This window comes from Ochotona princeps, chromosome 23, assembly GCF_030435755.1.
Source record: "Ochotona princeps isolate mOchPri1 chromosome 23, mOchPri1.hap1, whole genome shotgun sequence".
Taxonomy (NCBI): domain Eukaryota; kingdom Metazoa; phylum Chordata; class Mammalia; order Lagomorpha; family Ochotonidae; genus Ochotona; species Ochotona princeps.
The window spans coordinates 22,108,445-22,133,048 of NC_080854.1; the positions used below are offsets into that span (position 1 = coordinate 22,108,445).

The following is a 24,604-nucleotide window of genomic DNA, read 5'->3' on the forward strand; positions in this document are numbered from 1 at the left end:
AATGGAAAAACACAGGCTACCAAGTTAAAACAACCAGTCCAACAGCAAATTCCAATTCTGGACATAAGTAAATCTCCAAGGTAACAGAATAGGGGCATAGCTTTAGCAGTTCCTGGCAGCAAGAATGCTTGATTCAAGTACAAGAGTCAGACACAGAGAGCTGGCAAGTATAAGGTCCCTTTCTGCTCCTCCTGCCTTCCTGCTCTCATCCCCTGCCCCAAAAAAGGAGAAGTTGGGTTTTCCAGATGGCCTGAGCCAGAAGACTGATGAAGACAGGGTACCTTAGTATCTTGGGCAGAAAGTGACAATACCAGTAGATTGGCTTTCATACAGTAATGGAGAAAAAAACTGTTGGCATGTGCCTAGTGATGAAATGTCAAAAAATTTCACTATAGTCAGTACACTGTTATGTGTAAGTGATGTAAGTATTATATTAAGGTAAGATTACATTCAAATATGCTTGCCACTTAGGAAGATACTTGTTATTCTACTAGACCAGGTCCCCCCAGTTTTGAGTGGATAAAGCAGCTCATCTGAGATTGAGATTAGGGCTGACAGTCCTAATTCCTGACCCATGCTGTAGTTTTAAAATGTAGGGTATTTATTAGCAATAATAAAATGTAGTAAAAACTATTAAAAATTCTACCCCAAGATTGTCACTATGAAGATTTTCATCTTATTCTATATTTTAGTATGTACATGTACCTATATACATATATATGTATATGGCACACATACATATTATATGTTCTTCAGACAGGCTAGCCTTTCTTAAACAGATTTCACTCATCTGCAAAATGAAAGTAAAATAATACGCTTTGTAAGGCTGTTGAGAAGATTAAACAGCTAAAATGGTTTTTGAAGTGCACATATCACATCTCTTCTATTAATGTCAACGAGTGTCTCCATGCCTTTAAACACTGGTTTATATTCTTCAAAAATTACTTCAGTGGGTGAAATAATTCCATTAGGCACCATAATTTATTGCATTAACTCAGAAAACCTGAATGTCAAAAACCTGGAAATCAATTCTCAGCAATTTGCTGACTACCTGTAAAACAAGTAATTTTACCTTTCTGAACCATTATTTCCTCAATTGTAAAGAGAAGAGGGAAATGAGTATATACTGAATATTTGAGCTTTTATAATGTAAATATAGGATTATTGTAAGGACTGAATAAAAGAAATAACAGTCAATGTTAGTTATCATTACCACATATTATTACCATAAGTCACCATATTGTATGTTATTAGAAACCATTAAAAAATAAGTATGGGAGGGGAGGGGCATGGGGAGGGATGGGCTCTGGGAACCCCAGAGCCTATGAAACTGTCACATAATGCAAAATAATTAATTAAAAAAATAAGTATGGGAAAGCTTCAGATATATTTACTGAACAGCATCATAGATTTAATGAGCTCTGCCTCTCCGCAAAGCTAGAGGGAAAGCAGAGATGCCTAGGGAAGTGATAGGAAAGGACTTTCAATATACCAGCAACAGCCTAAAGTTAGGCCAGGTTTAATTCACAAGCCTGGAACTCCATCTGGATCTCCCAATAACTTTTTAAATAAAATTAAAATAGTGGAAAAAGAATTGTTTTAGTTAAATTCAAATATAATTTTTAAATCACCAAATTTAACTTTCTCAGTTTCAAATTGCTCACTTTAGGATGTAGTTTGCTTTAACATCAGCTATTTACCCCTTTTTTGGATTCATAAGCACTTATTTATAATCTACATTTATACCATTTAGTTTGCTCCTTATTTACAGTCAAAGATTTAAAATGCATAAAATGTAGTTAACATTAGTAGGTGACTCATGTTCTTAATTCAATATTCTTTATGCAGTCTAGTGTCAAAGATACAGGGTACCTGTACACAGCAATACATCATCGTCTGGTTGCACTTCAAAGCTTCGGTAAGCAGAAGGCCGTCACTCAAGCTGAGACGCAATCAGAAGCCATTCTCCAACAACTGAACTTTGACAGCTGTGATGAGGAGGGGGACGATTTCTTCCAAGTCTCTCAAAACGGATCAGGTAAATAACCTTCATTCTGTTAGGGCAGAGGTATTAAAAATAAATTAAGCACAGTCCTAATATGCTAGATTTTTTTGAAAGTGGAGCTGACTTGCTTTAAATGGTTGATGGTTAGAGATGTTTAGATCTGACAAATGATTTGAAAATCACTGTCTTCTGTAAGTGGTGTTCACTGGGATCTGACCCTGTCTGTCAGCTACATGATTTCTACAGGTCATTTGCCTATAAATTACCTGAGACCACAGTGACAATTTAAACTATTATTCTGTCACTTTGAAAGCAGTCATTTATTCATATTCCTCTTCATATGTCTTCATTCTATTACTGATTATCAAATAAGAAATTATAAATACATGTAATGAGATCACCAGGTAACTCTAACTAAAAACCTAAAGAAATCTTGTTTATTTCCATACTGGAACTTGACCATACAAGGGGAAAACTAGATTGTATAATTATATTGCTATTTTCAAGGACTCCTTTGCCCAAGGCAAAAAAGTATTACTTTTTTAAATAAGTCAGGATTCATAAATAAGTGAAGTTGATGTAGAGCCAGCAGTCAACAGGTTTTAGGTTTCAGTGCTTGTCCTGGTGTGTAGATTTATAATTAACATTCATTTAATGCAATCTAAAAACCTATACAAGTTGCTGTACATATCTGGGTTAAAATATCTCCCTTTGCTTAATATCAAAAACATAATCAGGGTCAGTGTAGTGGCACATTGGGTAAATGACCATCTGTGACACTGGTATCCCATATCAGAGTGCCAGTTCAAGTCCTAGTTGCTTTGCTTCTGATCCAGCACCGTGCCTGGGAAGCAGCAGAGGAAGGCTCAGACAGTTGGGGTCTCGCCCCCATGTGATTGCATACGGCATTCTTGGCTCTGGGCTTCAGCCTGGCCCAGCCTCAACTGCTGTGTCCATTTGGGGAGTCTGTCCAGTGTCATAACCTGCTTTACTCACTGAGTCAGAAAACTCAGTGAATATGATTTGTCTTGCTACTTTCAACAAATGGTTAATTATTACTTGAAACATGAAACAAATAAATGAAATTACATTCTACATGATTGTTTTTAACAATGAAATGTAGTCTATTAGAAAATGAGTTGTTATTAAAATAGTCAATTTGAAATAAGTATTAAATACTTACGAAATCTATATTATGTTCCATTTTAGAAAAGGAGTGATATGTGGCTATTTTAATGCAAGTAATGGAAATAATTAAGAGCAAATTGTGAATTACATAAATCTTCCCCCTCCTTTTCACTTAGCATCTTTTCCAGGATATATTGCAAGAAAATGCTAAAATGTTACAAAAGCAATGAGAAGTCTAAAGTTTTAATTACCTGACAATGTCATGTTTAAAATTATTAGAAACATTTCTAAATGTTATCAATGGAAATGTAGATTCTGCAGCTTTCATTTCATCATCAGTAAATACATTCATGAGTGTTCACATGTCTAAAATATTTAGTTTTTGGTCATACATTGGCTGTAAAAGAAATATATTGCTAGGTTCCCAGAGTTATTTCTTTGAAAAATACTATAATTGCATGATACTAGTTCATTAAATCATACTTATCTTTTTTTAATCATACTTATGTTAAGGAAATGTGTTTTCATTTAGCTTTTGGATTTTTTTTTAACACCAAGAGTGTATATATTTATGAAATTAATTCATTAAAGACAATATCTGATCTTGGATTGTGTTTATGGAATCTTAAAAATGCTTGGCTCTGAGTCAGTACTGGCTACTTGTTGAATGAATTAATAAAATGTAATATATTACCTAAGTGTCCAAAACAAAAAAGCCAGTGTATAAACAGTGAAGTATGTTCACCTATCATTCTTTGCTTGAATAAGCAGTTTTTAATATTCCAGTATGTGTGGGAATACAGAGATCGTCCCATAATTTCATTTATTCATTTCATGTTTCAAAGAATAACTAATCACTTTTTAAAAGTGGTAAGAAAAATCACATTCACCTAGTCTTCTGCCTGAACCAAGAATTATGACCCAGATTTTATCCCCAAACTAGGATGAAAATCAAGCAATATTTTCTCAATGTGCTAAGAAGTTGAATTCTATGACTTTGTTTGGGCTTTTTTGTATGTATCAACATTAAAAAACAGGCTACTTTCCCATCTATATAGCAATAGCAGTGCCACAGAACTAGAGGTAGGGTTATAGGGTTAGAATTTGCTATCTTCTATGTTATTCTTATGATTTTAAAGCAAATATTTAGTAATGTTGGAGGGACAATGGAAACACTTCAGTTTTCCAACTCTGATTTCCTAATATAGCTTCCCTTTTTGATGTTTGTCTTTTGACCCCTTTACTGTGAAAGAGATCACTTGTTAGAATCATATTCATATTTTAAGAGTTATGTAGCGGCCCAGCGTGGTGGCCTAGCAGCTAAAGTCCTCGCCTTGAATGACCCAGGATCCCATATGGGCGCCGGTTATAGTCCCAGCAGCTCCACTTCCCATCCAGCTCCCTGCTTGTGGCCTGGGAAGGCAGTCGAGGACAGCCCAAAGCCTTGGGACCCTGCACCCGTGTCGCAGACCCAGAAGAAGTTCCTGGCTCCTGGTTTTGGATCAGTGCAGCACCAGCCATTGCAATCACTTGGGGAGTGAATCACCGGAGGGAAGATCTTCCTCGCTATCTCTCCTCCTCTCTGTTTATCTTAATTTGCAATAAAAATAAAATAAATCTTTAAAAAAAAGTTACGTAGGTAGGTGGCTTCAAAGTCTTCATTTGGATTTTCATAGAAGCTCTTATTAAAATTTATTTCCTGGGCCCAGCATGATCGCCCAGTGGCTAAATCTTTACCTTGCATTTGCCAGGATGCCATATGGGTACAGGCTTGTATACTGGATACTCTACTTCCCTTCTGGTTCCATGCTAGTGGCCTGGGAAAGCAGTCGAGGACAGTCAAAGCCTTGGGACCCTGCACCCACGTGGAAGAAGCTCCTGGCTCCAGATTGGCACAGCTCCGGCTGTTGTGGCCATTTGGGGAGTGAGCCAGTGGACGGAAGATCTTTCTCTCTGTATCTCCTTCTCTAAGTTTGCCTTTCCAATAAAAATAAATAAATCTTAAAAATTTATTTACCTATTCTTCAAATGTATTCAATATATAGCTAACGTTGTATCTGTGCACTGGTTTATTCCCCAAAGTGGCTGTAATGGCCCAAGCTGAGCCAATCTGAAGCCAGGAGACAGGTGCTTCTTCTGGGTCTTCCACATGCCTGCAGGATCCCAATGCATTGTGTCAGCCTCTACTGCTTTCCCAGGCCACAAGCAGGGACCTGATGGGAGTTGGAGCAGCTGGAACACAAACTGGCCCTCGTGCAATGTGAGGATTTAGCCACTGAGCCATTGCACTGGGTCCTATACCTAACTTTGGCCTACATTAAAGTCATAAGAAGCTTCTTGTTTAGCTTAATTATGGATCATTAAAATATTCTGTCTTAAAAATGTTGCTTTGTATGCAGTACTTCCAAAGGAAATGTTCTTTATCCAGGAGAAATGTTATGAAAAAGAGGAGTACATATCTTTCACAGTCTTCACGCAATAGGTAGTAAGGAAGGTTGGAAGAAATGCAGAAAGATTAAGCAACCAGTTCAAGGTTCACAAAGCAATAAATACTGAAACTGGGATTGAACCAAGGTCTTTCTAATTTCAAGGCCCAAATTCATTCCATTACACAACACTAGGTGAATCACCCTGAGTTAGAGTGGAGAGAGAAGCAGCAGGGATGGAGAGAGGCAAGCCGGAGACAGGAGAGAAGACAGACTCCAGAAATGGTTTTAGGGAGAATCCCCAAACGGGACAGAGATATGGAAGGGGACAGGGTGCTGGGAGATAGGTTTCAGGACCAAATCATAGTAGGATAGTCATTTCCAATGCTGCACAAACATTCAGGAACCTATGGACTAAAAAAACGTTTCCTGAGTTTCATTCAGATCATTTGGTCACCTTGGAAACAGTAGTAATTAGTGAAGTTGCAGGAATAAAGGGAAGACAGTACGGATGTAAACAGCAGGGCTTAGAAGATCCTTCTGCATCTCAACGTTACAGTCGCGAGCACGTTTACATCCTGAAACACCAGGAGGGAAACATGAGTCAATATGTATGGGCAGATAACATGATGCAACAGTTATTTCAAAGGAAATTTTGTATAAATGGGATCCAAAAACGACTGTGGGTAACGGAACATCCTAGCTGAAATGTCAAGATATGTTGTATGCTTGAAGCTGAAGATGGAAAAAACCCCAAGACTAGAATCTTCAGCTATGAAGTGATAAGAAAGTATGTCTGAAATTTCACACTTGCACAGCTCGCAGACATGAATCAAGCTCTTTCTGTCAAATGGATACATCCGGATTCTTGACCTCAAAGTCAACCGTGACTGCACTTTGCTTGCAGTAAAGCATGTCCAAGTTACCCAAAGTTGACTGTGACAGAAGAGCTTACTTAAGGTTGTTACACTGGAAGTCCTGGTAACTGGGGAGTCAATGGCAAAACCATGATAGGAAACAGCAGACGCATATTGCCAGTCTCGGGCTACCTGGCACACAGCAGGCACTTGGTCCTTAGAGTGGACCTTGAGGGAATGTGGCACTGGCAGGTGGCTAAGTCACAGACTCACAGCTGGGGTGTGACAGAACCTGGGGGATCACTGTACTTCATCTCCTCTCCCTCCCTCCCCCCAGCTCCATCTTGTAGGGTGAAACCTGAGGCGCCAAAAGCATGACGTGACTTCTCCAATGACCAAAGCTACTTAGGGACGGTGCCACAGCAAGAGAAGGGAAGGGGCAGGAGGCTTGCCTCACCCTCTGACTCTCCCCCAACAACCGCTTAGTCTCCATTGATTCTCATTACTGCTCCTCTGTCAGTTCACATGCGACTATTCCAACTCCTACTAACGCTCTCCCTTTCTCATCTGCACAACTTTCCAACGCTAGATCGATAGTCACCAAACATTGCTTTCTGCCTAAAAGCCTTCAAAGAACTTCTGCCTATAGGACAAAGTTCAAATGACTGGCATTGCGAACTCTTCCCTCTACTCTTTTAAACATTATCTCCACAGCCAGACAGACCCCACTACCCATTGTTCTCTAAGTTCCTGGAAAGACTGTGCCTTTCTTTTCTTCGGTGGGCAGCAGCGAAAGGGCGCAATGGGGTCCAAAGCTTTGAAGGACATCAGGCTGGGTTTAATCTCTGCAGTCTGTCTTCAAGTTCTCAATGACTTCTGATGGGCCTCGAGCATCTCCATTTTGCCTTGAGCCCTTGCAAAGCATGCGAACGTTTCTGGGCCAGTCTCCTGGTCCAGCGTGGACCACTCACCAGCCTTGGTTCGATGAACACTAGAGAGGGCATGTGCCCGTGTTTTACACCGTGCTAACGCGAAAAACACAGACCCTGAGAGAGCTCCTGAGAGAGAAGGCGCCACGTACCTGACTTCCCGCCAGGCGCTCAAACCCCACCCTCGACCTCTGCGTTTCCTCAGACCGGTTGCGGCTGGATTTCTCTCGGCAGCTCGAACGCCAAATAGAATTCCAGCCCTTCCTCAGGCAGCAGCCAATCGGCGCAGCTCTTCGAGCTCCCAAGCTGTCGCTGGCTTTTGATTGGCTGACATGTTGGCCTGGGGGCGGGCGAAGAGCGACGGCAGGGCCCGGGGCGGAGCCAAAGATTGGCACCAGGTGGCCCAGCGGCCACCGCTCAGGCGTCCATGGAGCAGGGTAAACAAACAAACAAAACCCACCACCCCGAGGCCTCCGAGGCCTCTTCCCCGCCCACCTGCCCCCCGCATGGGCGCTGCCACCGCCCAGCGGACCCGCTTTCCCCGCCTCCGTCAACGTCTGGGCACGTCCCCCGCGCCTCGCGGACCGCGCACGTCCCCGCTCTTAACCTCTGCCCGCCCGGCGCCAAGTTAAAGGCCGGCGCGGCGCGCGCTCCTGGAGGCGGGGAGCCGAGGCCCGAGCCCGAGCCCTCCGCTGCAGCCCAGCGGACCATGACTTGCTACCGAGGTTTCCTGCTGGGCAGCTGTCGTCGCGTGGCGGGCGGCCGGGCGGCGGCGCTGCGAGGTTCGGGCGCGGGAGGCCCGGTCGCGCGGCCCCGGCTCGGCGGTGACGGAGGTGGCCGGCGTTCCCTGGGGCAGGGGCAGCCGCGCGAGCTGGCGGGCTGTGGGAGCCGCCCGGACGGCGGCTTCCGCCCCTCCCGGGTGGTGGTGGTGGCCAAGACCACCCGGTACGAGTTCGAGCAGCAGCGGTACCGCTACGCGGAGCTCTCGGAGGAGGACCTGAAGCAGCTGGTGGGTCCGGGCGCCGCCCGCTGCTGGGTTTTGGCTCCGTCCCGGATCGCTCTGAGGTTCAGCGGGGGCGCCTGCGCCCCCTTTCCCCGCGAAGCGACCCGGGACGGACGCCCTCTTGCTCTTCTGGCTGCTCCCCCACTCCCTCTGGCTTTCCTTGTGGTCCCCTCCTCCATAGACCCCGGGTGTGTGTATGTGTGTGTTAGAGGGAGACTGGAATGTGTTCACTGAGGGACCTCCCGGTAGTGGCTTCCCGAGCAGGGGTCTGTTGGTTGAGGGAAGAAGTGCTGCCTTCTGACCCTGCAGGGCGGGAAAGATTTGGGGATACACTGGTGCCTGGACACTGTCACATGCCAGTTGGGAATAACCATGCTAGCCCCCCGAAAGGCGGGCAGGTGGGCCGGAGGGTTTGCACACACTGGGAACCGCTGCCCAGGCCGCCCCAACAAAGTGACCCCTGGGCGCTGTTGAGGCTGGGGAAGAGAGGGCGAAAGGTATGGCGGACACACCCCCTTCTACTGGGCTGTAGGAGGCCTGAACTCGTCGGAGAGCCTGTCCGGGTCAGCCTTCACCCTCCTGGGACGGGGCCATCAGACAAGGTTCTGGTAGTTTTCAAAGCGCAGGTGTCTCTAGTGCTGGGTAAATTGGACATGAATATATGTGCAACTAGAGAGAAGGTCAGACAATGGACAGGTAAACCAGAGGAATGTAGGAAAGGAAGAACCTGCATCTCTTATGTCACTATACTCCACAATAAACTGAGTATTTAGTATAATGTCTGCAAAAGGTGGGGGTGGGGGTGGAGAGGAGACCCAAATTGTATCCTCCTCTTCTACTGGCAATTTCCGATCCCGTGTCCCTGCCAACTGTAGAAGCGAAAGGGTGATCCACGCTGCCGTGAACAATGCTTTGAAAAAAATCTCCATTAGCAATCTCAATTGTTACTGGCACAACACACAGAAGGCTTTGGAATGCCATAGAACCAAGTTTGTTTAGTTCAGTGCAAGAGGAGACAGTATTTTAAAAGTGTCTGTCATCATTTGAAATTCTCAGTACTGCAGAGGCTTCAAAATAAAAATAATAAATCCTCTTTGCCTGGGTGCTGAATGGGTGTCCGTGTCAAACATCATGATCTCATTGAAGGGTTCCTTGAAGGGGGTCCTAGCATTTCCTTGATGGAATTTGGGATGCACATTCCTTTTTTTTCTGTTGCTTCTTGAAGGTCGCAGTCTGTAGGAGGCATAGGGATCACTTAGTACACAGTTTGAGCAGAAGGCTAGGGGAGTTGAGCTGCCATTAGTCAAGCTGGGGCTGAATCTGAGAATGGAGAAGTCAGATGAACTCACAGTGCTTCTGTTTGGAAAAAGGGGTTGTGTCCTTTGGGTTATATTCCTAATTTTGTTCGAAATTGTCAGAGGCCATGTATGCATAAAGTATTACTCATACAGTTTTATTGAATTCTCATGACCATTCTAAATGCTGCACACTCAATTGGTTCTGTGTGGCTAACTTCCTATGCTTTGATTTCTTTGAGCCTGGTGGGTGGAAAGGATACTTTTTGTGTGGTGTTATCAGCTGTCAATCTAACTTCACCTAATTCGGATGTAAAGGGCTGGGCTCGGATTAGATGCCTCCAGAAATGTCTAGTGCTATAGCTTTGAGTCTGTGGTAACCTTTTTCAAAGCCTCAAGAAACAGGTGGCATCTGAATTAGGATTAATTGTTAAACCTCTGACCTAGATTGCCATTAATATAAAAATAACTTTGAATGTGAGAGAAAATTAGTGTCTCTAAAAATCAAGCTACCTAGTGTACCCATGGTGAATGGAGAAATCTAACAGGTAAATATTTGTGTATTGCTAGATAATGTTTTAGCTTTGAAGTGAAACTCCTGGACTTTATTGTTTTCTAATTGCCAGGCAGGGAGGTAATTTTTGTTAGTGTTATTTTCATCCCCATTTTCTTGGCTTTAATTCTTAGAGTACGAATTTATTTTATAAATGCTGTAAGACCCGTTCTCTCAATGCAGGCGCCTTAGATGCAACCTGGATCAGAGATCATGATCAGACCAAGGAAGCCTGGCTGTGTGTAGTTGGTTGTTAGAGGATTCTGGAATAGGACTCAAGAAGGTTAATGCCGCTGCTTGTGGTTGGGGTAAGAGCTACCAAGCTGTGTATGAAGCATGGGAATTGGATATGAAGGAAAGCTTCCTTGAAGCCGCCAGGCACCAAGGCTGCTATGTGTATAGTGTCATGGTAACTTGGTTTTGTGTCAAAGCATTCTATTTATTGTTAGAATGGTGGTTTTCTGATGCAAAGTAGGTCTCTATTAGGTTACTTGTTAAAATGCAAATGAAAGATGAAGAGTGGAGTGCCAGCATAATTTTATATCCTGAAGCCTCATGCTTTTCTAACTTTGTACAAGCATAACTGATTGGAGGAAATGTTTTTTGATTGATTAAGGATGTAGAGGTTTACATTTTTATTGGCTTTCAGCTACTTTTTCATTACTGTTGCTTTAATTTAAAATCCCATTTCCCCCCGACTGATAAGCTAGTAATTTGCTTGTTAAGGATTTTTGCCTCTCCTGTCTCAAGACTTTGCAAAAACTAATTAAATGTGATTTGAGTCATAGGAGATGTAGCTGCTGGCCAATTTGGAATTTTTATTGTTTAAGGTCCATAGCACCTACACATTAGACTTTAGATGAAACAAAATTGATTTGGGAAGGAGACAGTGCTAAAAGCATAACTTTGTTGGCATGTGCAGAAGTTTTATTTCAAGCTGTTAGTACAGACTGAGAATCCCTAATCTGAAAATCTGGAATCCAAAATACTCCAAAAGGCAGAGCTTTTGAGTACTGATGCCACAAGTGGATAATTCCACACCTGCCTTTCCAGGATGAATTGCTGACAAAAGGCAGAGGCTATTCGTTTACTCAGTGACATCCAAGGGAGAAAGACCCTCCCAGCCCCTTTCAGTTGTAATGTATCTTTTCTGTTGGCTCCCAAGTTCCTCTATGCAAGTACACGCCCAAGGGTTCATAAAACAGTACATGTGAAGGCTGTGGGTGCACAGGAAGGTTCCTTACAGTGTCCCTGGAGCCAAGCCCATGTGTGCGTCACTTTGTTGTTGTTGTTCTCTGCTTGTGGTTTAAAGATATTGTTGAAGATATGGTGGTGGTACGGGCTTGGCTGGCATTGTGGCATAGCAAATTAAGCCACTGCCTACAATACTAACATCCCATATGGGTGCCCAGTCCCAGCTGCTTCATCTATGTTCTGGTGTCCTGCTAATTCACATGGGAAAGCAGTGGAGGATGCCCCCTGCCATCCAAATGGGTGACTGAGGGGAAGCGCCTGGGTTCTGCTGGGCCCTGAGCTGGTGGTCAGTTTGAGGATTGAACCAGCAGATGGAAGATTTGTCTTTTTCTTTCTCTCTGTATCACAACCTAGTTTCTGAATAAGTAAATAATTTAAAAAAATATAATGATAATGTCAAACAATCACAAGTTGTTCACTAAGGTGACTTGAGGTGATGATAGCTTTGTTTTCTGGTGATTCACTGTACGCGAAATTAATAAAAATGTGTAAAAATCATATTAAGTATATGTGTCTAAAGTACATTTAGATCCTGAATAAATGTTATGTGTAGATCATCCCCTAGAAACTGTTATGTACATGCAAACACTGCAAAATTCCAATTCACTTATCTAGCCCCAAGCATTTTAGGTGACAGATACTCAACCTGTATATACCAAAGAGAAAAACAGAAGTTTCCATCTTCTCTCGCTCCAGTTCGAGAATATTTGTCAAAGAACATGATCTGGAGTATGGGCAGAGCCTAAGTGAGCCTTGCTCCTCTCCAATCTTCCAGACACAGACACCAGAGTGATCTATCTGAAGTAAACATCTGGTCACCTCATCTGCTTAACAAAGCTCCACAGAAGCTCCCTGTAGCCTTCACTCACCTAGGGAATTTGTTACAAAGCGAATGTCTGAACCTTGGCCCTGTGATTCTGATTCAATTCTCGGAGAATTCCCAGACCTGCCTTCTCAAAACCACACCTTAGCATTTCTGATTCTTCCCTTGAATTCCAGCTCCCTGCATTTGTAAGCAGGCCTGCCAGTAGCCCCAGGTCACACTTGGAGAAACACTGTTGCAGGTTCAAACTCCTGATCCTTAACCAGACTGCTACTCATCTCTCCAGCCTCATTTCTGATCCCTTGTTGTTGGATGGCTTTAATTTCTGTTATATGTTGTGCAGATTTCATTTGGTTTATTTATGGATTAGAAGCACGTTGAAATGGTTCAACATATAAAAGGCACAGAATCTTATATGAGATAGTCATTCCTATTAACTGTCGTTAAATTTTTATTGTAGAAGTAACTAATATTATCTCTGTCCTTAGAAGTAATTAATATCATCAGTGTCTTCTGTTTCCTTCCTTTTTTTTTTCTGAAGAGAAAGATAAAGGAGGGAGCAGGGGAGAAAGAGAGAGAGAGAGAGAGAGAGAGAGAGAAAGAAATAGAAATCTTCCATTCAGTGATTCATTCCCCCAGATGGTCATGATGACCAGCTCTGAGCCAGGCCAAAGCCAGGCGCCAGGAAGTTCTTTGGGGTCCCCATGAGGGTAGCAGGGGTCCAGGCACCTGGGCCCTCTTCCACTGTGTTAACGCTCATCACCTAGTAGTTTAAGACAAAAGACCAGGGGCTAAGGCACCAAAATATTAAAATTAGTTATCTGAGGAAAATGACATATTTTAATTTCTATTAAATGTACATCTTTATGTTGTGAATGTTTATAACATTTTGAAATGAAAAACATATTAAAATGCTATCTGAAATGGATTTTACCTCATAGTTTAATAAATATTTTTAACATTTCAAAATGGTTTTAAATTTACAAAGTAAAATTTATGAGTTAGTTAGTACGAAGAGTTCCTGAATACTCTTCACCCCTTTCTCTGGTTTAAATCTGAATATTATTAGTTTATGTGTCACAATTAATGAGCCACATCCAGCTTCCTCTGTTTTGTTGTATCCAAACTCAGTAAGTAATGATTTGTAACAAAAAAATATACATATTGGATAGGTACTTGAAAAATTGATTTTGTATTCTAAAAAAGTATACAGTGGGGTTTGGAAGAGGAAAAAAAAGATGTTTTTGAATTCTAGCATTCACTTCAGTGGACAGATATCCTACCTTCTCAACACATTTAGAAAGGATAACATTCATGGTAAGATAATTATATTACTCCAGTCAACTAGGAAAATTAATTCTTGAAGGATAGATGACTATATATCTAAAAGTTATCCATTCTCGGGGAGCTAAACAACCCTTTGTTTAAATTGTGTAAATTCTAAGTAGAGCAGGAAACCCAAATGGGACGAAGGTCACCAGATTGCCTCTAAAAATATATTTGTCTCAGGTCTTCAGGTTGTTTTAATATACTAGAAAGACATTAAAAATAAAAAAAACCCATAAGCTATTAAATGTTGAATTCTAGATCCTACTGACTACATGATCAGGAAACTTATGAGTATATTTGCTGTTAGTAGGAAATTATGACTTCTTGAAATCAGACTTTCTAGTTCACTTTGTGCTTGTGAGTTTCACAGGTAGTCAAGAAAAGAGCAAAAGATATTGTTTCTTAAATGGCTTTTTAAGGGCTGAACATATATATATCACGCAGCAGACATTTCTTTTTATTTTAGCTTGCACTGAAAGGCTCCAGCTACAGTGGACTGCTAGAACGACATCATATTCACACCAAAAATGTCGAGCATATTATAGATAGCTTGCGGTAAGTCTAGAGGATTGGGTCTGGGATGGGATTTTATATTCAGAACTTTCAGGTTTTGCTTTGTATATTAGCAGGTAATTGTTAGATTTTTTAGTACATATTGCTATGAAATCATTTTTTGAAAAGCATATCAAGGTTAATGGGCCTAATGTTCCAGATTTCTAAGCAAACTTTATTGTCCTTTAAATTTTACAAAGGTTTTCAGTTATTGCTTGGTTAGCCAGAGAAGTATCTTTTTTGTAGTTTATTCAGTACAGAATAGGCTTGAAGTATATGTGTAATATTTATTTTTTAAAACAGAATAATATTATATGGGTGTTTATTATTTTTTGAGTGACTAAATTACTGGAGAAATTTCTGTTAGTATGGGAGTCAAAGCAGTAGGAATAAAGACATATACACACGAACCCAGTATGGGAACATACAATTACAAAGTATTTTAGTCTGTCACTCAATAAATTTTTGTTTTGTTTTAAATAACTGTTTCATAGTTAAAATTTGTCTAAGTGTTAGTCTTCTGGAGCATCACTAGGAATAAATTTTAATATCTCAAGAAGTAAATGAAATTGTAACTGATCAGTATTGCTGTTTGTCAGGGGCTGTAAACATTTTTAAAGCACATGGAGACTTTGATGTATTCATATGCTCACTGACCTATCTCAGCTAGTGACTGTTTTAATTAGATGAAAATGAAGTTAATTGTACTAATTTATTTATTTATTTATTTATTTAAAAGATTTATTCATTTTATTACAAAGTCAGATATACAGAGAGGAGGAGAGACAGAGAGGAAGATCTTCCATCCAATGATTCACTCCCCAAGTGAGCTGCAACGGGCCGATGCGCGCCAATCCGAAGCCGGGAACCAGGAACCTCTTCCGGGTCTCCCACGCAGGTGCAGGGTCCCAATGCATTGGGCCGTCCTCTCCTGCTTTCCCAGGCCACAAGCAAGGAGCTGGATGGGAAATGGAGCTGCCGGGATTAGAACCGGTGCCCATATGGGATCCCGGGGCTTTCAAGGCGAGGACTTTAGCCGCTAGGCCACTGTGCCGGGCCCTGTACTAATTTATTTATAAGACAGATTTATTTTATGTTGCATATTCATTGTAATACTATGCCTCTCAGCAACATAATATAGATGTTGTCGGTGGAATTTTATCTAACTTTTTCTTTTTTCTTTTAGGAATGAGGGTATTGAAGTTCGTCTGGTAAAGAGGAGAGACTATGATGAAGAGACTGTCCGATGGGCAGATGCTGTCATAGCTGCAGGAGGTAATCATTGTACAGAGCTGTGGAGGTATTCTTTAATACACACTGCCCCCAAGTACCATGGGGTCCAGCTGTATTAAAACAGTCATACCATAAAACACATTTTTGGATTAGGTTTAACAAATCTTTTTTTTTCAAGATTTATTTATTTATTTTTATCAGAAAAATATACAGAGAGGAGAAGAGACAGAGAGGAAGATCTTCCATATACTGATTCACTCCCCAAGTGGCTGCAAAGGCTAGAACTAAGCTGATCCAAAGCCAGGAGCCAGGAGCCAGGAGCTAGGAGCTTCAGGGTCTCCCATGTGATGCAGGGTCCCAAGGCTTAGGGCCATCCTCTACTGCTTTATTAGATCACAGACAGAGAGCTGGGTGGGGAGTGGGACCTCTGGGATACAAACTGATGACCATATGGGGTCCTGGTGCATGCGAGGTGAGGACCTGCACTTGTGCTTGCTAGGCTATCACACTGGGCCCTAACAGTTCTTTTTTTTTTTTTTTTTAATTATTATCATTTTATGATACAGTTCCATAGGCCTTTGGAGTTCCCTTACCTCTACCCCAAATCCCCTCCCTGCCACTAAGTTCCCCTATATTATTACTATAATATAGTTCTTCATAAATAGCCATACATCCATCATTGTAGGCATGGACAATGACAGAGAGTTCAGTATCCCATTGTCAAGATATAGTTAACTGTTTCATTGGTAGTCCACCCTTGATCTGGAAGTAGAGATGCCCACTGCATTGTATCCTCACATCTGGACATAATAGTCTCCATTACACAGTTACCATATATCCCTTAAATGAAAAGCCACAGTACAAAATCAACAACAGGAAGAAAAATAGAAATTTTCAATGCCATGAAGTTCTCAGGGGGTTTTGATAGTTCGGCAGTCCTGAATTGCTATCTATGCCTCCACTCCAATCACAATGAAATCTCTCCAGAATCCCCTGGCTGACAGTCCACCTTAGAGTCGCCATCTGCCCAGATATTCACTGCCAATGCTTGGTTGGAGTAGTTGATCAATTTGTTCTGTCCTCCGTCCTCTGCCATGGTACCAGGTGTCCTCTGGAGGCTGCAATGTCCTGCCATGTCCTCCATGTGCATTTGGATATGCTGTCCACTGCTCCGTCTGAGCCACTGAGGAGGCTCAGCTCGGACGCATTTGCTCCACAGTCAGACCATGGAACCTGCAATTCTCTCCGTGGTTGGGGTTCTGAGTTCAGCAGTTCAGTTGGTAGGAAATCACCAAAGAAACCTCATCTGAGGTGATCCCAGACCTGATTCTTGTGTATGTTTGTCAAATACAGGGTACGGCACAGTCCGTCACCCAAATCAACCTACACACGCTGGGTAGTTACTATTGCTGGGTCAGTTCTGTCTCCAGCCCCATGTTTTATGCAAACCAGTGGTTATTAGAATCAATTCCAATCCTGCCCATCGCATATTCGGCCTCCAGGCAAACCAGTGGGAGCTGCAACCTAGTTGGAGCGACCTGCAATAAACCACACCAGGCTCGCCCCCTGCCCTGGTTCCTGTGCTTGCCAGTATGAACAGCTGACTGCTTCTGTCTGTCCCAGATCCCATTTGGCTCTTGTACATGTCAGTGGGCATCGAAGCCCAGTTCATCCCAACCAGCTCCGCTATCCAGTCCACACTGATGCCAGCACCAGCGGGTGCCACTATCTGCCTACCCATGCCTGTGCCTGGCAGAATGTGCCCCCTGTGCCAGCATCTGTCAGCTGATGCTATGGCAAAGCCCAACTCACCCACACCCAGTTTGCTTATGCATGTACCAGAAGGTACAATCAGCTCAGCCTGGCTTTTCCCTGATCCAGTTCACACGTAGGCCATCAGATGTTGTGGCCCTGCCCAGCCTGGTGTGCCCCCATCCCAGCTCTCAGTGGGAATAGTGGCCCAGTAGAGAGGCCCCCGCAGCCCCCCGAATTGGACCAGCCCCAACACCACCTGGGTTTCACATGAACTGGTTGGGTGCTATAGCCCATTCTGGCACAGCCTGCCCCATCTCAGCATTTGCCAGTGCTTGCTGTAGCCTGGCCGGGCCCAGCCTACCCCCATTTCCAGCTCATGCTGATGGGGGCTATAGCCCAACCCTGCCAGCCCCCAGTCCCAGCCCTAATGTGGACTGGCTAGTATTGTCCCCTGACCTGGCCTGACTCACACTCTATTCTGGTGCTCAGATTCGCCAGCAGGTGATATGAACTGACCCAGCCTGGCCTGTCTCTGACCTGTACCAAATGTATGTTGGTGGGTCCCATATTTTGGCCTGGTCTGGGCTGCTCCCCATCTTGCTTCTTGTACTCACCTGCAGAGAGTGTGTCCTGACAGAGGAGTTACCCAAGCCCCTGCATCAGGATTTCTCCCAATGCCAGATCTCATGCACACCTGTGGGTCCATGGGCCAGCCCAACTTAATCCATCTCCTGTCCTACAGGAACAGTGGCCCTTTCTGACCAGCCCTCACTCATTCCGGTTCTTGTTGTTAGGTGCTACAGTCCAGCCAAGCCTGGTTCATGTCCAGACACAGCTCATGCATGGCTCAGCAGGGGCAGAGACCTAGCCTAGCCTGTCTTACACCCACCCTGGCTCTCAAAAGCACCAGTGGGTGCTGGAGTTTAGCCCAGTCTGGCACATCCCAGACTCAGCCCACACCCATGCTGAGGGACCCTGCAGTCATATTTAGACCAGACCTCAGCCCCCACCTTGGCCCTTGTGCTCACCAATGGGAATTACACCCCAGCCAGGACGTCCCCTTTGCTCTCTAGCCAGGTCTGTTCCTATCCACAGGCCTTTGTGTGCCAGTGGTTGCTCTGACACAGCTTGGCATAGCCCTTCATCTGTCTTAGCCTTCGCCTTAGGATGCTGCAACATGACCTGGCCTAGCCAGCCCCTAGTCCCAACTCTCACTGGCAGGTCTATAGCATGGCCCTGCTCAGTCTGCTCCCATCCCTGGCTCATATAAACCAGTAGTGTGATACCTTATCCTGGCATGACTTGCACTCCATCCTGATTTCTGCACTCGCCAGTGGGCTAAGGTTTGATTGGCCCTGCCCAGTCTGCCCCCTTCCAAAAGCAACCCACATACTTGCCAATGGATGGGGCTGCCTTGCCCAACTTGCCTGACCCCTAGGTCTCGACCACGTGCTCATCAGTGGGAGCTATGACCCCGCCCCTGTAGGAGAGTTTCTCAGGTTCCCCCACTTGGCTTACTCCCAGGCCCAGATCACACATGCGCCAGCAGGTGCTAGGTCCTTGCCAGGCATAGCCTGCCCCTCCGTCTTGGCCTTTGTATGAGCTGAGATGTTGTGGCCTGGCCCACCCCACATCCTGTTTTGGGATGCACATGCAGGTGCTGCAGCTTGGATCTGCCCAGTCTATTCTCGGCCCCGGTACCCATGAGTGTAGGCAGGTTCCATGTTCACATCTAGTTCAGCCCATCACCACCCCAACTCTTGAGCTAACCAGCAGAACTTATATTTCCTTAGCGTTGGGCCCACTTATCTCCCACAGAATCTACCCCTGGACCTGGTTTTCTAGCATGCTGGTTAGTGTCATAGCCCTGTCTAATGTGACCCATCCCATGTTTCGACATTCAGTCAGAAACTTGAATCTAGCCCTGCTAGACAGATCCCCAGCCCTAGCTTTCACATGGGCTGGCATGTGGTGGTCAGCAATGTTCCATGATAACAAGCCCTACTCAGGACTCCCATGTAGGCTGGTATATCAGTCTGAACCATACAGATCTTCCGATGTCTGCTCCAAACCACCAGGTCTCAGTCCACTTGCTTACCGGCAAGCACAGTAGCTTTGTCATTGAGTGTCCCTCAGGATTCATTCCTGACCTACACACACAGTGGCCTTATCATTGGATATCTGTCCCTAGGCAGCAATTCTACACCCCCAAGACTCTAGAGCTTGCTGCCAGATGACCAGTGAGCAGAGCCCTTCACCAGTTGGCACGCTGGCTGCCCAGATAAGCCTGGGACTCACCATGTGGCTGCTGTGGCTGTGGCTGAGGCCGCAAGCATTGAGTCTGACCTGGCTCACATACTCTCAGCAGACACCATGCTGTTGGAAGCTCCCAGCGTCCAAGTGCCGAGGTCGAACTCCCCTAGGCCGAACTCCCCTAGGCCCCTCCTGCTGCAAGCTAACAGGTCTGTAAAGAAAAATTTTACTTGAAGCACTGAGAAGGAAGGAGAAAGGAGTGGAGGGAGGGAGAAAGAAATGGAGGGTGGAAGGAAAGAAGAAAATGGAGAAAGAGAGCTTTTTTTTTTTTTTAAAGATTTATTTTTATTACAAAGTCAGATATACAGAGAGGAGGAGAGACAGAGAGGAAGATCTTCCATCCAATGATTCACTCCCCAAGTGAGCTGCAACGGGCCGATGCGCGCCAATCCGAAGCCGGGAACCAGGAACCTCTTCCGGGTCTCCCACGCAGGTGCAGGGTCCCAAGGCATTGGGCCGTCCTCTCCTGCTTTCCCAGGCCACAAGCAGGGAGCTGGATGGGAAATGGAGCTGCCGGGATTAGAACCGGTGCCCATATGGGATCCCGGGGCTTTCAAGGCGAGGACCTTAGCCGCTAGGCCACGCTGGGTCGAGAGAGAGCTTTTATTCACTGGTATACTCCTGAAATAACTGCAGTGGCTAGAGGGCTGGTGCTGAGCGCTATTGCCAGGAGCCCAAACTCCATCTGGGTGTCTCGCATGGACCCATGGGCTTGGGCCATCTTCTGCCACATTCCCAGGCAAATTAGGGGGGGCACTAGATCAGAAGTAGAAAGGCTGAGATTTGAATGGGACTCTGATATGGCAAATGCCAGCATTGAAAGTGGCAACTAAACCTGCTGTACCAATACCAACCCCAACAGATGTGTTTGGTATAACATTCTGCATGTATAATAAATGATGTTATATGAGGTTCAATGTGTATATTTCTGTTTGTGTATTTAAGATGTGCTTTCCGTGTCAAATCTGATTCAAAGAATTGTTGTTATCTGTGATTTTTTGGATGTTTAACTATGCTAGTTAAAAAAAAATAAAATGTTAGAAGCCAGTGTTGTAGGCTGGCTGGTTAAGCCTCTGTTTGTGATGCCGGCATCCCAGGTGTGCACAAATTTGAATCCTGGTTGTTTCACTTCTGACCCAGATCACTGCTAACACATCTTGGAAAGCAGTGGGAGATGGCCCAAATATTTGGTTCTCTAAACCCACATGGGAGATCCAGAAGCTCTGTGCTCCTCGCTTTGACATGGCAAGCTGCAGCCATTGCAGCCACGTGGGGAATGAAGCAGAGGATGAAAGATCTCTCTTTATCTCTGTAATTCTGCCTTTCAAATAATAATAAAAATGAAAAAAAAATTGCTTAAGTCAATAGAGTTAACTGAGATTTAGGGGGGCAAGTGAGCATGTTAATTTCCATTCCAGGTTCTTTTCTGTCACAGAGAAAAAAATTCTGAGCAAAGATCTGAAAATAGGAACATGATTTATTTAACGGCAAGGGAATAAACCTACATTCACCCTGAGCGTGGGCCACCCTCAGAGAATTATCCATCAGGAGCAGGCCAGCAGGTTACCTTAGACAAAAGTGACAATGGTGCCTCGAAGTGTGGTGCATGGCCAAAAGAAGCCTCTCCCCCTCGCTCCATCTCTTTTTATGTGGTGGTATCCCAGCTCACTTAAGCGCTAACTGCCTGCATTGTTGTGTTATATCCGGGTTATTCAAATTCTATCCGTATTTTGGCTGCAGTGTACACTTCTTTTCTGAATTTTAATGTTAGTGACTACTCTTTCAAGTTGACAGAACTGTAGAGAAAAATCTGAAGTTGGACATTTTGGGGGATATATTCTCACTAAAATGAATGATACGTTTGGAGTCTTGTTGTGAGAGAAGGAAAGAGAATTGATTAATGGAAGTTTTACAGGAATTACAGCACTAGTTACTACCAGAGATCATTACTGGCATCTAATGGGGGACAGCAGAGATGCTGCTTTGCATTCTCCCATGCACAAAGAAGCCCCCCACAGTGAAGAATTTTTCTGTCTAAAATGTCAATCTTAAAAATTAAGATTTAGGGGCCATTATCATGGAGCATGTTTGCATTGCTAACATCCCATATCTCAACACTGGTACAGCTGCTTTGTTTCTGACCCAGCTCCCTGCTCATGTGCCCAGGGACACAGCACAAGATAACATTGGTTGCTACCCATGTGGGAAACCTGGATGGAGTTTCTGCCTCCTGGCCTTAGCCTAGCAGTGTCCTAGGCATTGCAGCCATTGGGGTATGAATCAGCAGGTGAACAATCTGTCTCTTTCTGTCTCTCTTTGTCTCTCTGCCTTTTAAGTAGACAACAGTACATCTTTAAAAGAGATCAAGATTTGATTTAAAATCTGTTAGGTTCCTGGATTATAGCTACAGGCATGATTTGAGGGTACTTCAGAAAGTTTGTGGTAAGTAGGGTTAAAATGTTTATTTTGGAGCCTAAGAGTTTTGAAATTCGTTTATGGTGGAAATGTTCAAAAAGTTCATGAAAAATACGTATTATGAGAAAACTGTACATGGATTTCAAAGACTTTCTGTATCAGAATAAGCTTACCTTATAGTTTTGTTCTCCATGAACTTCTTAGTACTCTTGAGGCAAATGTCCACAAGGTAGAAAGAAGTGTAGTAGCCTGTGGCAATCAGTAAGGTGGGATGTAATTGTTAGAACAAAAGTCCTTCCTTTCAAGATGATGTCAGAAATTTATCTGTAACTCCTGTTTTCTTTTATCTTACGTCCTTTAGGTGATGGCACAATGCTTCTCGCAGCAAGTAAAGTCTTGGACAGGCTCAAGCCAGTGATTGGGGTGAATACTGATCCAGAACGGTAAGAAAGGCAGTTGCTGGTTGCTTGTTGTGGGTTTATTTCAGTGGGTTATAGATATTTCTGCTTTATTTTGTATTATATGGACTTATGATCTTAAAACCAGGAAGCTGTTCTTTATTTTCTCTTTTATAGACATATTGCTGAGGCCTGTTGCAACAGAGATTTTACTCTATATAAAATGTACATGATGTTTCAGTGGAGGTGTAATTGTTCCTAGCTATGAGTAGAATCATCTTCCAAACTCTTTTGATTGACGGAATCTGGGCATGTAGAATTAATATTGTTGTTTCCTCATCCAAATAAATCTACTCTTTCACTTTCAGTATTTGATTGATTCAGTTCTCCATTTCATTTACTTTCTTGGCAGTTTCTTAAATATTTTTAATCATTGTCTTTCTGATCAGTTCAGATCAATCTGACCATCATCCTTTCCATTCCAATGTCAGCATTACCAAGGTCATCTAGGGAAAAAGAAATCATAAAAACATGAATTTGGTGGCACTTCTCCAGCACTTAGAACTGGACTCTGACAATTGCTCAGAAGCATTCTGTGTAGTCCTACTCATCTCTCATTACCACCCCGTTGGTGGCTACTGCAACAGTGGTTGTTCAAGGCCAGCATTGTGGCATAGCAGATAAAACTGCTGACTGTGACACTGGAATCCTGTATGAGCACCAGTTTGGGAACCAGTTGCCCTACTTTAGATCCAACTCACTGTTAATGCAGCTGCGAAAGCAGAAGATGGCCAAGTAGTTCAGCCCGTGAACCCATGTGGGAGATCTGGATGAAGCTCCTGGCTTGTGGCTTCTGGCTTTGGTCTAACCCAACCCCTGCCTTTGTGGCCTTTTGGGGAGTGCACTATTAGATGGAAGATCTCTTTCTTTGTTCCTCTGCCTATTTTTTCTTTAAAAATTTTTTTTCTTTTTTGAAGGGAAGGAGGGAGGGAGGGAGAAAAGGAGGAAGAGAGAGAGAGAGGTCTTTGATATGCTATTTTCACTCCCCAAACAACTGCAATGGCCATAGATGGGCTAATCCAAAGCCAGAATCCAGTAGCTTCATCTAGGTCTTGAACGTGGATGCAGGCACCCAGGTGCTTGGATCATCTCCTCCTGCTTTCCCATGTGCATGAGCAGGGAGCTGGATCAGAAGTGGAGCAGACAGGACATGAACTGCTGCCTACCTGTGATGCCTATAATCCTTTCAAAAGCCCAGAAGTTTTCAACTTAAATTTTCTACATTAGTTAACAAGTGCAGTATAAAAAAATCGCCCAATTTAGAGGCTTAAATATTAATAATCACTTTTTAAACTTCATTGGTTCTTTATGTCAGGAATTCAAGAGCAACTTGGCTGGGTAGTTTTATCTTGGTATCTCTTATAAGGTTATAATCAGATATTACTGGGGTGCAGACTGGAAAAGATAGCTTCCTTGTACGAATTCATCTAAGTTAAACATGATTTCTAACAATGTCTTCTATATTCTGTATGCATTGCATTGAGCCTAGTAAATAATTATAATACCTGAATGCTTGATACTGAAAGTGAGAAAGAAGACACGTGGCAGCCGGTCTCCAAGATAGCCTCCTAGTATTTACATCTTATGTTCTGTCGGTCCTTCCCCAGCCAGTGTTTCACCACAGCTGTGTGACTGCTAGAATATGATATGGTAGTATATGGATTCTTAGGTCAAATCATAAATGGTGTTGTGGCTTCTGTGTTGGTCTTTTGGATTGCTCTTGGAGTAAGTCAGTCACTAAGATGTGATTACATTCAAGCAGTCCTATGGAGAGGAACCAAAGTTTCTACCCTATTTACCAGCCTCTTGTGAGGGAACAAGTTTGGCAGCAGATTCTCTAGCCCCATCCAGCCTTCAGGTAGATACTTGTAGCCACAGCTGATAGCTGACTGTAATCACACCAGTCAGTATTCCAGACTTACAGGTATCTTTTTATCAAATGACTGATGATTGTTCATATACGTAACACTGTGTCAAATGTTACAATGAGTACATAAAAATTAGACTCTGCCTTTTCTTAACCTAAGTCTTGACCCTGTCAGATAAAGAAATCGACTAGTCACAAGTTCATAACAGCCTTTTTTTTTTCTTTTTTTCTGTGCTCTTCACATTTACAGAAGTTAGCTTATTATCAGGAGTGTATTTGTCAAGTCCAAACTTCACCATTCCTTCAAGACTGAAGCATCAAATAAATGATGATTGTGCTCTGTTGGCATCATGTTGTACTATCCCTTTAACTTCCTGTAGCAGCCAGTAGGCAGTCGGATTAGCTGTCC

At 43.5% G+C, this 24,604-nt stretch overlaps 2 protein-coding genes across 5 annotated transcripts in view; both read left to right on the forward strand.

Annotated features, from left to right (window-relative positions):
* Positions 1-2,051, forward strand: part of RANBP3L (RAN binding protein 3 like) — a 28,993-nt gene extending 26,942 nt beyond the window's left edge. Inside the window, exon 12 of the mRNA XM_058679996.1 lies at positions 1,849-2,051. Within this exon, the coding sequence (XP_058535979.1) occupies positions 1,849-2,046 (198 nt within the window). The 3' untranslated portion in view covers positions 2,047-2,051. The remainder of the gene's footprint in view (positions 1-1,848) is intronic.
* Positions 2,052-7,732: 5,681 nt separating this feature from the next.
* Positions 7,733-24,604, forward strand: part of NADK2 (NAD kinase 2, mitochondrial) — a 37,447-nt gene continuing 20,575 nt past the window's right edge. The window contains exons 1-4 of one of the 4 annotated variants that reach the window (XR_009247508.1): positions 7,733-8,354; positions 14,069-14,157; positions 15,341-15,429; positions 22,232-22,313. Coding sequence is in view for 3 of the 4 variants with exons in the window: in XM_004583649.4 (XP_004583706.2) it covers positions 7,773-8,354; positions 14,069-14,157; positions 15,341-15,429; positions 22,232-22,313 (842 nt within the window). In the remaining variant the exon portion in view is untranslated. The remainder of the gene's footprint in view (positions 8,355-14,068; positions 14,158-15,340; positions 15,430-22,231; positions 22,314-24,604) is intronic. The other 3 variants (XM_004583649.4, XM_058680053.1, XM_004583650.4) reach the window with 3 other exon arrangements.